The sequence below is a fragment of the Ranitomeya variabilis genome, chromosome 4 (assembly GCF_051348905.1).
Source record: "Ranitomeya variabilis isolate aRanVar5 chromosome 4, aRanVar5.hap1, whole genome shotgun sequence".
Taxonomy (NCBI): Eukaryota; Metazoa; Chordata; class Amphibia; order Anura; family Dendrobatidae; genus Ranitomeya; species Ranitomeya variabilis.
The window spans coordinates 200,554,394-200,570,764 of record NC_135235.1 but is presented as its reverse complement, the minus strand read 5'-3'; the positions used below and the strand labels follow the sequence as shown (position 1 = coordinate 200,570,764).

The 16,371-nt window shown below is 40.7% G+C and overlaps 1 protein-coding gene across 3 annotated transcripts in view; it reads left to right on the top strand.

Annotated features, from left to right (window-relative positions):
* The window catches only part of TEAD2 (TEA domain transcription factor 2), an 84,681-nt gene that overhangs the window by 33,931 nt on the left and 34,379 nt on the right, over positions 1 to 16,371 (top strand). For all 3 annotated transcript variants that reach the window (XM_077259639.1, XM_077259636.1, XM_077259638.1), the window contains exon 2: positions 774 to 1,042. In XM_077259639.1, the coding sequence (XP_077115754.1) occupies positions 841 to 1,042 (202 nt within the window). In that variant the 5' untranslated portion in view covers positions 774 to 840. The remainder of the gene's footprint in view (positions 1 to 773; positions 1,043 to 16,371) is intronic.

Sequence of the window (16,371 nt, the reverse complement as noted above, 5' to 3'; positions counted from 1 at the left end):
AATGTGAAGTTCAATTTTATTACATGGCTCCACATTTAGCATCTGTTTTTTTATTATTATATACAATCAATTTCTTTTTTGCCAAACTTGGATTTGGATAAAGTTTCCATCTTGGATTAATTCAATATGTTTCCTATTGTTTAAATAAAACATGAACAACAATACATCCACTTGATCAAAACTCAAAACGTCAGAGGACTTTAACAAGGGAGATCCATTTACAATATTTTATCCGGGACTGGTTTCAAACCAGTTAAGCTAAATAAACTCTTTAACTAAAGTTGTCAGACAGCCCAGGCTTCTCATTAAATCCAGGTTAAAAATTAACGTCACATTGGAAGAACTCGGCCAGATTAATCAGTTGTAAATGAACTCGAAGACAGCTTGATGTTGCAACAATTCTTCTATCTATCGCTTCATACTTGTTCGAGAAGTTGTCAGATCTGTAGTAACAGGTGAAAAATGAAATACCTTTGAGAGGTCTAAAGAAATTGGACCCAAGTGTCAAATCTGTTTCTGAGAAATAATGGTATGTCGGTAGTCCATAGTTTTTCCCCACATATGGCCTGATACTCACTATATGACCATATTTTGTCCACTTAGTTGTAAAGATACCCATAGATCTTAGATAGCAAAAGTTCTATTTTTTATTCCGAAGACTGATTATGATATGGAACTTGCTCTCAAAATGTGCATTAAGTGGAGTCACCGTATGTATGTTTTATGGTTATTAGGTCAAATATTAACATACCTATCTTTTTTTTATTTTGCAGCATTTGCTGAGTCGTCTTTCGTAAGGTGAGGCCTGGAGGAGCCTCTCCTTTCCCTCCTATTTCAAACATGGACCCCAACAATGGGTGGAGTGAAGCTGGCAGTCCAGAAAGCACAGGGGATTTGGGAGATTCTATGGAAAAGAGTCTAGACAATGATGCAGAAGGCGTTTGGAGTCCAGACATAGAACAGAGCTTCCAAGAGGCACTGGCAATATACCCGCCATGCGGGAGGCGTAAGATTATCTTATCCGATGAAGGCAAGATGTATGGTGAGTTGGATTGCTTTAGAAACACCCAATTATATAACAATCTTGTATTTAATTACGAAAAATTAACATTTTGCCATTGTTTTTAGTTTTGTATTAAACTTTTAATAATCCTGAAATCATATTTGCATGTTTTGACCACTTTTAAAAGGACTTGAGCTTCGGTTGGTTGTTATTTGACTGGCAGCTTAGGTTGATTCTTCAGGATCTTCCATTACCATACTCATAATGAATTTATCTGACTATCAGATATTCTTTCATCTGATGTGGGCAGTATGAAGCTGGAGCTGGTTGTGTTATTGTGACCATGCATACTTTGAAGTATCATCTCAGATGGCTAGTTTGAGGGCAGTCCCAGGTGGCATGTCCCCACCTCGCTCCCTATGACTGACAGGTCTCTCTTTATACAAAGCCACCAGAGATCAACCTCCAAGCCACCAGAGATCAGCCTCCAAGCCACCAGAGATCATCCTCAGACTAACCATCCGAAAGGTATAGACTCCTATGACTCTTCAAAGTAGACTCTCTGAATTGCCCTGGAGGTGACAAAGCAAGGTCTTGTTGGGGATGGTTTTATGACGTTTGGCTGGTTATAAAGTCTGCTTGTATTTTTTATTTCTCATGCTTTCTTCTGAGAAGGTATTTTTGGAGTTATCTGGTTAGAAAGCTTTTGATTGACTACCATTGATTGATACTAATATGAGGCAACGGCTCTACTCAATTGTGCATTTGTGGCCTCTGAACAAACACTGTATAAGGGAGTATTAAAAAAACATGCACCAAAATTCTGTTTCAATTTGTGGCAAAAACCTGGCATGCATATCTTGCCCCAAATATCTTATATATTTAAGACACTTTTTGTGCCTTACTAGACAGCAGGGTGTCTAGAAAATAAGCATAGCTGAGTCCTCTTTCATAAGGTGGAGCTTAAAAGAGGACATTGTTTAAAAGTCACTAAACTGTACCAAATTGAACCAAAATTTTGATGGACAATATTGTTCTAAAGAAATCCAACTAAAGTTGAAGAACTTAAACAAGTCTAACATGTCTTGCAAGATGTGCCATATTGCCCCATTGGTGCATCTTCTGCCTTCCTGGTTTAGCTTTAAAGTGTCTAAGTTTTTAGACCATAATAATTAATCTACCACTTTCTTCTCAATTTCTTGGGACAACTAACTCATTCAACTATGGAACTCTATGATCATTGTGTTCCTAATCCCATGCAAGACAACACATGGACAGATGTCTCTCAGTATGGTTGGATATTAGAATTTTTGAAATTATGAGACTGTTCTTTGGTGTTTATTCCTGGATAATCAGCTTGGGAAAGAGATATTGTATTACATGCATGGGGAACTGGGGTGGAGGTTGATTTGGTGGAATACATACCCAATACCACAGATGAAAGTAGGCTGGACCCGCCAATTAGCTGTCCATTTGATGTACATGGGGGTGTTACTATTGGAATTTCAAAGACCGATTCTTTTGTTTTTAGAGAAAAGTCACCGCCATATATCTCTGGCAGCTTCTTTCTCTTTTCTTCCTATTGAAAACACATGAAAGCTCAGCCAAGCCGACTGCTTATGTATATGGCAGTTATCTCATGTCTGTGGCGAGATTTAAAGTGGTTGTCCACTACTTGGACAATCCCTTCATAAATATTTTATTTCCAATGCAAAATAAAAATAACAGACACCCTCCTCCCACGCCAGGTCTTTCGGTGCATGCATTGTTATTCCATGTGGTTGCTTCAGCCAATGGGCTGGCACTTATGAGCTTATTTTTCTTGGATGAAGTTTTGACATCTGAAGGAAGAATAAGAATTGCAGCCTCTGATTAGCTGCAGCGCTCACATGGAATAACAATATCACGCGAGTGTCGGGAATGCTGGAATAATTCCAGTGTGGAAAGTATGTGTAATTTTTAAATTACACTTAGCAATACAGAACTTGAATGGCTTGTCTGTGTAGTGAACAACTCCTTTAAGCATTGAATTGCTTTATGTATGGGAGATCTATAACGAATTGTTTGAAGATCCTTAAGACATGTTTTGCCTCTCTTCCTGAAGCGGTGCCCTGATCCTTAAACTAAAAATATATACACACCATCTGACTATCTTATGTGTATAGGGGTTCCTGATTATCTTGGAGGGGGAGAAGGATTGGTCATGTCTAATTTCAACATGTCTAATCCTTTTTTAGGAGACGAGTTGCTGTCAGAGGTACTGTATCTTGCAATGACTTATCCCTTGTCGTCCTTGAAAACACATGCATTCTCATCTAAATACAGTAGGCATGTGTATTGTGAGGGGACGGGAAAAATAGTTGTCAGTGGAGTAAGTATTTCTTTGATCACTTTTATGAAATGTAAAGCCCCCATACACCTTAACTGTGTAACGGCCAAACGATAGCTCAGCAGATCTTTCGACCGGCATCTATCTGCCTAGGCTCTGCCATACGCGGGATGGCTTGCTCTTACACATCTGTCGGTGGTTCATTTTTGGAAGAATAAAAAAAATTGGCAGTCTGAAATCGAACATGCTAGATCCTTAACCCCCTTCCCCCTCCACAGTCTTCTGTAAAGGGCCCCCATAAATATTTGACTGTCAGCCAAACTTGTCAATAACAGCAGGTACAGCAGACATTAGTCTAATGTGTATGGGGTACTTGGGTAATATCATTAATACCATTGTGGTAAATTTGTCTCTTAGAGTGAGCATGAAAGGTGTGAAACGGCTCAAACTTTTAGACAGTTGTGTTCACCCAATTCCAGCTCAAGCTTTTAGAAAGCTGTGCCCAACTCCAGCTCAAACTTTTAGCAAGTTGTCTAGCCAATTCCATCTCAAGCTTCTAGAAAGCTGTGCCCAATTCCAGCTCAAACTTTTAGAAGGTTGCGTCCACCCATTTCCAGCTTAAACTATTAGAAAGTTGTGCCCACCCATTTCCAGATCAAACTTTTGGAAAGGTGTGCCCACCCAATTCTAGCTCAAACTTTTAGAAAGTTGTGTGCACTCAATTCCAGCTCAAACTTTTAGAAGGTTGCGTCCACCCATTTCCAGCTCAAACATTTAGAAAGCTGTGGCCACCCAATTCCAGCTCAAATTTTTAGAAACTTGTGTCCTCCCAATTCCATCTCAAACTTTTGGAAAGGTGTGCCCACCCAATTCCAGCTCAAACTTTTAGAAAGTTGTGTGCATCCAATTCCAGCTCAAACTTTTAGAAAGTTGTGTCCACCCAATTCCAGCTCAAATTTGTAGAAAGTTGTGTCCTCCCAATTCCAGCTCAAACTATTAGAAAGTTGCGTCCACCCAATTCCAGCTCAAAACTATTAGAAAGTTGTGTGTACCCAATTCCAGCTCAAACTTTTAGAAGGTTGCGTCCACCCAATTCCATCTCAAAACTATTAGAAAGGTGCGTCCACCCATTTCCAGATCAAACGTTTAGAAAGTTGTGTCCACCCAATTACAGGTCAAACTATTAGAAAGTTGTCTACCCAACTCCAGATCAAACTTTTAGAAAGTTGTGTCCACCCAATTCCAAGTATCATCAAAGATCAAATTAGAGCCTTATGATTGGAAACCTAGATGAAGTTGTGATTTCTTTGAAAAACATCTAATAAACATCGGAATATGAAGATTAGATTTACAACTTTTTTTTTCTTGATTTTTCTTTGGAGATGTCTAGATGGCAAAGCTGATGAATGTCATATCGAAGTGTCAGATGTATGATATTGTATGCTTTACAGTTGGCGATCTCTGTACTCTTTCTTTATCAGCTTTCTGACAACATTCATTGGTTCATCCTGTATCTTCTGGTTCATTTACAAGATTTGGGCTTTATCTGTGTGTGTGTGAGCATTTGTATGCATTGAATAAACCGCCGTACATGTAGTCCACCCTCCCTGCCACCTGGCATAGGTGTACCCTTGAGTTGGAGCTGCTGTTTATTGGTGTCTGGCTGGGAGAGACCTGGAGTTAGCTTTTGTTGTGTAATACTGTGTGTCTCTCCTCCCTACTCTTCCTCTCCCTGCCTTTCTAGGGGGTCTGTGATTCCAGTAAATCAAGCCTTTGCAAGGTCACATGGAAAGAAGACACCAGCGGGAGGGGAGGGGGAGGGGAGTCAGGCTGGAGGAGAAGAGGGAGGAGGTGGTAGATGAAATCTGATCCAGGTCTCTGCCTGGCAGGACAAGCTCTAGTGTGTTTGGAGGGTTTGGTTGGGGGAGTAGCGCCTACAGACCTAATCTATTACAAGACAGCCCTGTAATGAAGGTTTACTTTGTACAGTTAACTCTTAGATGGCCTGATCCTGAGTATGTTAGGTCTGTTGTGATCCACAACATAAATACCTTGTTTCCTTCATTTTTACGCTGAAAATCCGTAAAATTCCACCACTTGCAAGTAATGTGTGCAACTTTTATCCTAAATATAACAGCTTGCTTGAGAGTGATCATGGCTCTCTTATAAACTTTATCAACCTAAGACGGTGAATGTAAGATATTACATTTAAAGGGGACTTGTCAGCAGATCGAAATTGTCCAGTTTTTGCTCTTATTTTATTCCTGCTGGTCCCATGAGAATTCCATTTCTTGTTGTTCTTTTTGTTTTGTGTTTTTAATCCGCTGTATGGTTCCAGAGATATGAGGCTTTTTATTTAGATAGTTTATATGGTTTTCATTAAGGGGGTGTGGCTCATAGGATCCTATGGGGCGTGTCTTTAGGCTGCTCTGCATAATTACCCTGTGGGACACACCCACTCGGAAAAGATAATCGTTAACACTAAATAAAAAATAAATAAATAAAAAATGCCCAATTTTGATCTGGTGACTCATCCTCTATAAATGGAGGCATCAATAGGGAAATTAATATTTAACAAGAATTCTTAGCAATTTTACTGCACACACTGCTGCTGGGGGTAGAGGGGATTTCTGAAACGGGAAACCCTCCTTAAGACAAGTGTACCTGTGTTTATTTTTTTAAGAGAAAGTTGAGTAAGTCGCAGCCAGGCATCTCTGACAATGACTAATCTACTGTGGGAACAAAAATCTTTTTTTTTTTCTTATATCTGAACTCCTGAAAAAAATATGTTGCTTACACTGGGTCTGATATGGAGCTGCTTCCACTTTTGTACGTAAAGGTACCTTCACACTAAGCGACTTTGCAGCGAGAACGACGATCCGTGATGATGCAGCGTCCTGGATAGCGATCTCGTTGTGTTTGACACACAGCAGCAATCTGGATCCCGCTGTGATATCGCTGGTCGGAGCTAGAAGTCCAGAACTTTATTTCGTCGCTGATCGCCCGCTGTCATCGCTGGATCGGTGTGTGTGACACCGATCCAGCGATGTGTTCACTTGTAACCAGGGTAAATATCGGGTTACTAAGAGCAGGGCCGCGCTTAGTAACCCGATATTTACCCTGGTTACCATTGTAAAAGTAAAAAAAACCACTACATACTCACCTTCTGATGTCTTTCATGTCCCCCGCCGGCGGCTAACCTGCACTGAATGTGTCAGCGCCGGCCGGCCGTAAAGCAGAGCACAGCGGTGACGTCACCGCTGTGCTCTGCTTTACGGCTGGTCGGCGCTGACACATTCAGTGCAGGGAAGCCGCCGGCGGGGGACGTGACAGACATCAGAAGGTGAGTATGTAGTGTTTTTTTTTTACTTTTACAATGGTAACCAGGGTAAATATCGGGTTACTAAGTGCGGCCCTGCGCTTAGTAACCCGATGTTTACCCTGGTTACCCGGGTGCTGCAGGGGGACTTCGGCATCGTTGAAGACAGTTTCAACGATGCCGAAGTCGTTCCCCTGATTGTTGGTCGCTGGAGAGAGCTGTCTGTGTGACAGCTCCCCAGTGACCACACAACGACTTACCAACGATCGCATCGCTGGTCGTGATCGTTGGTAAGTCGTTTAGTGTAACGGTACCTTAAGTTTCCTGTCGGGTGACAACCAATCATAAAAACTAATTTTGCGTTTAGAGATCACATGACAGGAAGTCTATTTATTGAAGAATTGTTCTATTATCCTGATATCTTTACTGATGTATCAATGCAATATAAGGAAACATGTAAAAGGTGTACATTAGAAAAATCCCTGCTTTTTTGTCTACATTTTAAAGGGGACCTTTCACTAGATTTTTTATTTAAACTGAGTCGCACCTCCAGTGGATGTTGCTCTTCTGATTCTGGAATGGTTTTTCTTTTTCTTCTATGTCCCTCCATTCCAAAGTTATGCCCAAAAGAAATACACAGACAAATTGTCCCTTTAAGAACCTGGGAGTGTACCACATAACTTCACTGTAGGCGTGTGCTTTTTATCCTCTGACCCTGGCCAATCAAAACACGGCTATGCCCACAGAGTAGTACTGTGCTATATGCCCAGTTTGATGAAGAGAAAAATTATAGCTTTATTACTAAGGGGCATAACTTTTGAACCAAGGGGCATAAAATGAAAAATACAACTGTTCTAGAATCAATGGGGCAGCAGCAATTGGAGGAGTGACTTGATTTAAATTAAAAGATCCAGTGAATTTTCCCCCTTTTAAATTTACGTGTGATTTTTGGCAAAAAATGTAAGAGTAGTTATGGGTCTGGGTTTTAGAATATTTTTTTTAAACTGCAGATAAACTGAAACTAACTGTTTCAATGGGTGAGTATGATCTAACACTGCCATAACTAACAACTGAGAAATTAACCATTTGCCATCACTTAGTGTGTGTGGGGAAACCTCCTAGTGCCTTTTCACTTCCTGCGTGGAGTCATAAGTTAGGATTAGGACATGTGACAAAGATGGGACCTCTTGTGCATGTCTACAATGATCATTGTTCTACCATAGCCTTCCACAACTGGCTTACGTGCCAGGAATTCCAGTGCCTTCAGCTACATTTGCTCAGATTTGCAGAATTGCTTTGCACTGAGGCACATGTGTCTTCCAGATGGGACAGCTCAGTGAAATTACATATGGAATACAAGAAGATTGATGGCAACAGGGGGAAAAATTGTAAGCAGAGAATGTTGGTCTGGTACATGCTTCGACCTTTTACATTAGTGTACTTGGTTAGAAAAAATTCCCTCCCCCCAAAAAAAATATATAGAAACTATATGAGAAAAGCACATGCATATAGCAATGTTTATGATGATGAGTTAATTGTCATCCTAATGGGACAATTATCGGGCCATGAACCAGAAATCTCAAGAAAAAAAGCTATACCTGGGTATTATTTATTGAGTAAAGTTACGTAGTATGTATAGATTTGGCAATTAAGCCAGTCCTGGTCAGCTCCTCAAAGGTTTTCAAAAGTAGGCAGAAATTAGCCAGTAGGGGATGTGGTTGAGCTCGGCAGACAAATTCATTGAAAGTTATGTCATAAAGGTAATGTATATTATTATTTTACTATTATTATTTATCTATATAGCTCCATTGATTCCATGGTGCTTTACATGAGAAGGGGTTACATACAGAATACAGATATAGTTGACAGTAAACAAACTATCAATGATAGACTGGCACAGAGGGAAGAGGACCCTGCCCTTGTGGGCTCACATTCTACAGGATGATGGGGAAGGAGACAGTAGGTCGGGGGGCTGCAGTAGCTACGATGGTGTTGAGGTAGCAGCGCGGTCTTTGCAGGTTGTAGGCTTTCTTGAAGAGATGGGCTTTCAGGTTCCGTCTAAAAGTTCACAATGTGGTGGATAATCGGATGTGTTGGGGCTCAGAATTCCAGAGGGTGGGTGATTTTCGGGAGAAGTCTTGGAGGCAATTGGGCGAGAAACAAATACAGTAAGTGTGAAGGAGATCTTGTGAGGACCAGTGATTACGAGAGGGAAGATAACGGGAGATTAGTTTGGAGATGTACAGAGGAGAAAGGTTATGGATAACTTTGTAGGTCAGTGTTAGTAGTTTGTACTGGATACGCTGGGGAATTGGGAGCCAATGAAGGGAGTTGCAGAGGGGAGAAGCGGAGGAGTAGCGAAGACAGAGTTGGATTAGTCGGGTAGCAGGGTTAAGGATGGACTGGAGAGGTGCGAGAGTGTTAGAAGGTAGGCCACAGAGGAGGATGTTGCAGTAGTCGAGGCAGGAGATGATGAGGGCATGCTCAAGATGTTACAACAGATGTGTACTCTAGTCTTCGACTGAACTTTCGCATTGCAGCTGTAAGATCATCCAAATTCATTAAGATGAATATGTCACTTAGAGGGAACGGTTCATTGGTTGGATTTTTTTAAGTTTAAACAGAGTACCTCTTCCACTAATTGCTTCTCCACTGATTCTGGAACAGTTTTTCTTTTTTTTTCTGTGTCCCTCTGTTCTAAAGTTAAAGCCCCTCGACAAACTAGATGTATACCACAGAACTTCTCTATGGGCACGGCTGTGTTTTTATTGGTCAGCATCAGAGGAGAAAAAGCAATTGCCTACTGAAAAGTTCCATGGTATACCTACGCTTAGTTGGTTGAAGGGAAAATCTGCACCTTTACAACGGAAGGACACAAAAGGAAAACTGTTCCAGAATCAATGGAACAGCAGCAAATGGAGGATCTTCTCGATTGAAAGAAAAAAATTCCATTGAACGGTCCTCTTTTAGGAATTTGGCGCATATTACTTCATTGCACTCTAGATCAAGACTAGAACTACAAAACGCCACTCTTGATGAATCAGGGGGCTGGATTAGATTAGGTAAAACCTTGTGGGACCAGGTGTTATATTGATAAGATGGGTGAAATACACACATCTGAAGCTGGTTTTTGTAGGATTGGTAATTTTTTGTCAGTATCTGGTGGGAACGGTAAGCAAGTGGAGGAATTTCATAGAGAACTCAAACGGCATCATCTACTTGGACTGTGATTTTTGAAAAGAAGATGCCATCAATTTAGCCAAACATTAATGTCCCCCATTTATATTATCAGTTGGTTATATTATCAGCTGACAATCATATCTGTTTTAGAGACCTCCTGACCATAAGGATCTGGCATGTCCGATTTATGACTGCCGATCCTTTTGCACTTGGAGAGATAGGCCACCGCATGAGGAGTTTGACAGCGACTCAAATAGAGTACACAGGAGTGCTCTGCAGGGTTAGAATTCTTGTAGGGAAAATCGGGAGAGATAGCGATAGAAATATTGTACATGGGGTCGTAACATGGTCCCTACAAGCTTGCAGGTTTATAAACTGCATGTGGTTGAAGACAGAAAATAATCAGGTTGAGACCTTCAGAGTAAATATACCTGGAAAAGGCGAAAGAGTTCTAGCTTCCATGATCCAATGTAGATAAAATCAGGTCAAAAATCTTAATGCGTTTTGGATTACTCGGATCTTTCTTCATAGCATAAAATAAGGGAACTCCGTAGCTTTATCGTACATACACCGTAGACCTTTTACATTCCCGGCAATGTTCCTACAATGATTCTTTTTTCCTGGTTGCCCATTCCTTCAAGTACTTTACTAATGTTCTTGCCTGCCTGTTAAATAAACTCCAGGCCAGTCGCACCCTCACCTCTCTATGCAATTTTATGTTTTGTTTTCATTATCTATATAATCCCCCTTTTTTCTACTTTCCTTCCCTCTCCTCGCTCCCGGTCACATGTCAACAGTGAATATTCCAGACACACCCTGAAGCTGGCAGGTGCTGCCTTCTAACTGTTAAGCCCATGAATGCACAAGTAATGGCCTTTGACCCCCAAAGCAGCTGTCATGCCTTGCTGTAGTTTCCTTTTAACACCAAGACATGCCTATTTCCTTGAATTTCAGCCTTGCTTTTGCGCTACTTTCTCCCCACCCCCATATCCTCCCCTCCCCTCCTCCCAACAACTGTCTCTCCTCTCCCCACTGGGACCGGCAGCACATGAACTTCTTCCATAAACTTTTTTTTTTCTGCTGAGGATGATTCAGCATTCGCTTAAAGTTAAATTCTCTGAAACGGTTATGGTCGTCGTGACATTGACGATTTTTCTCAAAGTATCGTCATGATTTTATTTTTTCAAAGAGCCTCATCAATATAATTTAGACAAATTCTGTAGGTTGACCTGCAATGTAAAATAAAGGTCAGGTTCAAAGCTGTCTCTTCTTAAGGACCCGGGCTTTGCAATGTAGCACTTTACTGTATTGGTATGTCGAGTGTCTTCTGCAATAGGAAGCTTATTCATGGTGACATTTTGGCATAAAGAACATTGGTTGAATCTAGTGACCTACATAAACAAATTTGTTCTGCTCCTCACGATAATTATAGGGGGTTGTTCACCTTAAGCCGCCACCACCCATCCCAATGAAGGTTAGCTGACTGATCTCCATAGGTTACATTATATACTGGTCTCTCCAAGCTGCCATGAGAAATACATCAACCACAAAGTATTTTCCTTGAGTATGTATTAAAGGGGACTATCTGGGATAGTTTTATTTTTTTTACTATGGGCCTAAGAAGTGACAGGCAGGTAGTTCATAGCTATCTGCCTGTTCTTCCTTGTGCTGGCACAGAGCGGTTCTGGACCACTCCTGTCAGAGATTCTGCTCTTTCAACTCAACACAACAGTTCTTCCTCTTCTGGGCTGCTCTGTTGATGGCACGTCACTGCCTACATCATGTTGATTGACAGACGGCTCCCCGCGGTTAGGCAGCGGGGAGCTAGCTGTCAATCAGCAGGATGTTGATAGTCACAGTCCAACAACAGAGTAGTATAGAAGAAGCTGCTCTGTCAACGTGACATCAGCAGAAGCCACTGAATCACTGGCAGGAGTGATCCATCACCTCTCTGAAGATCGGTGCCAGGCACAACAGGCAGGTAGGTAGTAATTACCTTCCTGTAAGTTCTTAGGCACATAGTAAAAAAAAAAAAAATAGTCTTGACTTCTCAAAGACTTTTTCATTGGTTGGGCTACTTGAGTAATTTTTTTTCAATTCTTTCAAATCGCAATGGTGTCAATTATCCAGTGTATCTCAATGGTGGTTAGTTTGGATCCACCCTTCTATCTTCCTAGTTACTTCACAGGGTTGAGTCAATTTAATGTGCTTTACGTGATAAATGGGAAGATCAGATAATTAAATAATAATTAACTTTGGGCCTATGCGTATTCGGCGGATTGACTATTCTCTCGGGGGACATTAGAATTAGCTATAATAAATGTCCAAAACTGATTTTCAGGGAAGATGAATCGCTGCCAGAAGTGAGAGATAACAAGATACAGATAGAAATCCACAAAACATTGTTGGGCAGACAGATATCTCTCAAGACTACCCCACAGGGCTGTGGAGTCAGAATCTGAGTCGGAGCCCAATTTGGTGGAGTCGGTGTCATGGAAATTGAGGAGGCGGAGTCTGAGGTTTGGCTTACTGACTCCACAGCTCTGCTACCCCATACACATGAGCGTTCGTCATGCTTCCATTGGAAGGAAAGAGAAAAGCGCTGCCAGACACCCATAGTAGCAGATTCTTTCCTGAAAACTAGTGTATGAGCCATTGAAATTTATACTGCCAGATCCTTCTCTTCTCTGATATCATCTATAGGGTAAGAGTTGGGAGGTAATTATACACATCCGATGGTTGGCTGATCCTGTCGAAATTGTTGGGTATAATATATGAGAGTCCTTATCACCCTATTTAGAACCCATGCATACTTAGCCGAAACAAGCATACACTTGATGAAGCATGTTGTGCGAAACATATTATATATAATTTTATTTGTATATAGAATCGGAGAGTTAATTGTTGTCCAAACTGGTTTTCACCTGGCAGATATTGAAGGATTTTGGCCACTTTATCATTGGCTTTTCCTACCATGGTATGACCATCAGATTCGGTGGAGTTTTTTTTTTCTTAAACTCCTTTTTGGTTTTCAGCGTTATTACACAAACAAAAAGCTTTTTATTTGTTTCTTACAACTATTTTTGTCATTTTTTTTGAAAATGTGTTTAATATATTTTTTTGTATGTTTCAAGTCCTAAAGAGATCACAATTGGAAAAAAACTTTAAAAATGTCCCGTCCTAAACACCAAATGCCACAAAAACACCCTTTATGTAGTACATTTCAAAGTAATAACCGGCCACAATGTTTTTGCTTCTTGTTCAGTGTCTGGCATGGCAACTGAAATAAGGCTTAGATTGCAATACCACATGCAACCTGTGGAACGTAGAGGCGCTGTTTGGCGAACAGACCCTTTTCTTTAAGAAAAACTATGCAAATCAAGACGTCTTTCTTCCACCCTCGTCCTTTGTTCTTCTTTTGTTAGGGATTGTAATTAGAGTTGCAAATGTGGGACGAGTTAAAAGAACATTGTGCACTAATATACAGGGAGATATGAGTCATGTGCTTGGTTGTTTTAATACTTCTCGGGAGGAAACAGGTTACCTGGTCAGACCTGATGTGTGCGTGCGTGTGAAAACACGCCCGGATAACTGTAATACTGCAAGTTCAACTGTGCCTCTCCGCATGGATTATTTATAAGTTATAATGTGCTTAACAGGAAAGGAAAAAAAAAATTGCTCAGTGGCCCAACCGGATAAACTCTCTCTTTTGCCTGCCTGTAAAAATACTGAGCAGGTGTCTTTGCTTGCCAGTGCCACCTGTCTCCATTTTGATGGACATTACACATCCAGCCTTGGGAAGCCCTATACTGACATTTGCTTCAGGCACAGTAAACCTATTGAAAGATAAAGAAGGCAGTCTCTTCTCCAAAACCTGTTCTGCACCATGATTAACAACAGCTAGACTCCACGGTCTATTAACTGCTTTCTCAAGACTTAACCCCTTGCAAGTCTGAACTTGAAAAGTTGACTAAACATTTAAACTTTTTCAAAAACTTTTTTCACAGAGCAACAGCTACCCAAATTTAGTTTTTGAATTTGTTTTTAAGTATTTACAAATATTTTCCAGTCTCCTTTTTGTAATTCCTCGTTAGGGCCTGTGCACACATTGCAGATTTATCTCGTGTTTTTTTTTGTCAATTTTATCTACACGGATTTCACAAAACCTGATGAAATTCTTAGTACCAGTAAAGTGGAGATTCCTTAAGTCTCGTGCTTATTTTATCCTTGCAGATTAAAAATCTGCAGCATGGTAATTCTTTCAGCGTTTTTGCTCCAGATTTCACCCACAATAATGAGCGGGGAAAAATTAAAAAAATGCATGTAAAAAAAATGAGCCAATTTTATGCCAAGACATGCAGAAATGGTACAGAAATTACTCAACGTGTGCACATACCCTTATTCCAGCTATTAATTGCATTTATTAAGTGTGTTATTTTGTTAAATGGTAAATGGTTATATATATATAAATGTATACTATATTATAAGATGTACTTTTGTTTCCCCCAATTTGGAAGGAAAATTGGAGTGCGTCTTATAGTCCAAATGTATCTTACAAGGCAGGGGACTGCGGACCTCACAGGAGGTGGGGTCACTGCTGCAGGAAGCCGGTAGTGACAGGAATGGGGCAATGCTGAGGGCCCTGGGCTGGGAAGAGGGAGTGACTCAATGTTGGCCTTCAATAAAATGTGCAAGCTGAGACCCCGCTCTGCACATAGCTCTCCCGGTGGTGGGTTTTAGGAAAATGGCCACCGAATGCGGCACACGTGCAGGCTTTGAACTCGGTTCAATGATAATCAACTGGTGTGGGTGTCTGACTTTTCTCTAATTGGTCCAAAAGCCTTTCTCAGTCAATACTATCCACTTTCAACATTATCAGGATTGATGGTCAATATTGAAATTTAGGATCGCTACTTCGAGTAGAGTTCTAGCCCTCTTACTCTCTGAAGAGGCAATTTGGATATCCTATTCTGGCTAATTCTTGGCAAATAACGTGACTCACGTTAATTTCCGAAATCGTCTTTTTTGGTTCTGAAACGAAGAATCTCCATGTACTATAAGTAATAACGTAAGACCCAACCTGAGATGAAGCAGCCCCCAACTCTACTTTGGGCTTTATAGTATGTATTTGTCAATGACCAACAAGGTAATTGAGTCTAATTTCATTGAAGAATAAGGCAGAGGAGGTCCAAAACTTTACCACAGTAATAAGATGACAATGGAACTACAAAGATGTCTTGAGTCTCCCATCCATTACGGTTTTGCTGACTGGGCAATTTGAGTCAGAAATAAGTGGTGGAAATCCCTACAAGTGGCAGGATAATCATTGGGTTTGCGTCCAACAGTGACTCATATCTTGGGTGGGTTCATAAGTCAGTCCTATTGGGTTCTCGGTAGCTGTTTTTGTCTTCAAGCTCAGAGTCTTTGTAGACTTTCTTGGGACTTGGCTTAGTGTTGTTTCGCGTCTTGCCATTTCTATATTTGGTCACTAATGTGCTGTGACTTGTTTCATTCAGGGGGATGTGTTTTCCCCACTGCTGTGCTACAGCATGACATAGGGTGGGGGCGTGAAGCAGATGTGTTCGGAGTTGACCAAATGGTGGCTTTACATGGCCATGGGCAGCTGTGACAACATTGGCTCTAAACTTTTCAACCTGTTGCATGCACAAATCTTAAAACTAAGCACAATAAGCCCTTGTTATCTCACTAATCTGTCCTTGTATGTATTCTATCGGCTACCGTTAAGTCTGCAGTTACAATGTGTTATGGTTCTCCCGTCAGTCGAGTAAACCAGATTTAACCCCAGGAAGAAAGTGAAAAGAAGTTTTTGGTCTCAAACCAAGGATTTCTGAATAAATCACCGATTACTTTTGTAATCTGCAGCTGAATGCTCAGTGACCTACTTTATAATTATAATTTTACTCTGTCCGCCCGTATGCCCTCGTGAAAGTAGTCATTTATTTAGAGATCAGAAAAAGGTCACTTTTGTTTTCCATAAACAGCTCCAGTTCTGATGAGAAGCCATGTCCGATATTGAGGTGTTTGAGTACTAATTTTATTTAATACAAATCTGAGCCCATGGACAGAAGTAGCGTGTTGTCTGGGGGAAAAAAAAGCTAATCCCCTTTTCTGATTTCATGCAACCCCTTCAATATTTTTCATTAACTTACAGAAATTTTTCAATCGAGTGTACTAAATAGTGCCATCTGCTCCTCGATGCAATATTTGTACTAAGCTCTGTTACATGTTACGTATAGTACCGCTATCTCATTAAGGGGTCATTGGGTGCTTATGTGTCCCTTGGAGAATTTATAAAAATGTGGATTATAATTTTCCTTATTAGAAAAAGAAAAGTCCAACTAAGTCACCAGCAGGTGCACGGATCACACAGTCTGTGTGCAAGAATCAAGAAGAAAGAAAAGTAAGGCTCCAGTGATCCAATAAAAATAGAAAAGACGTTCTCGGGTAATCCACGGATAAGAAGCAAGACACAAGTACAAAATGCAACGCGTTTCAGATCCGTTATGATCCTCCTTCATG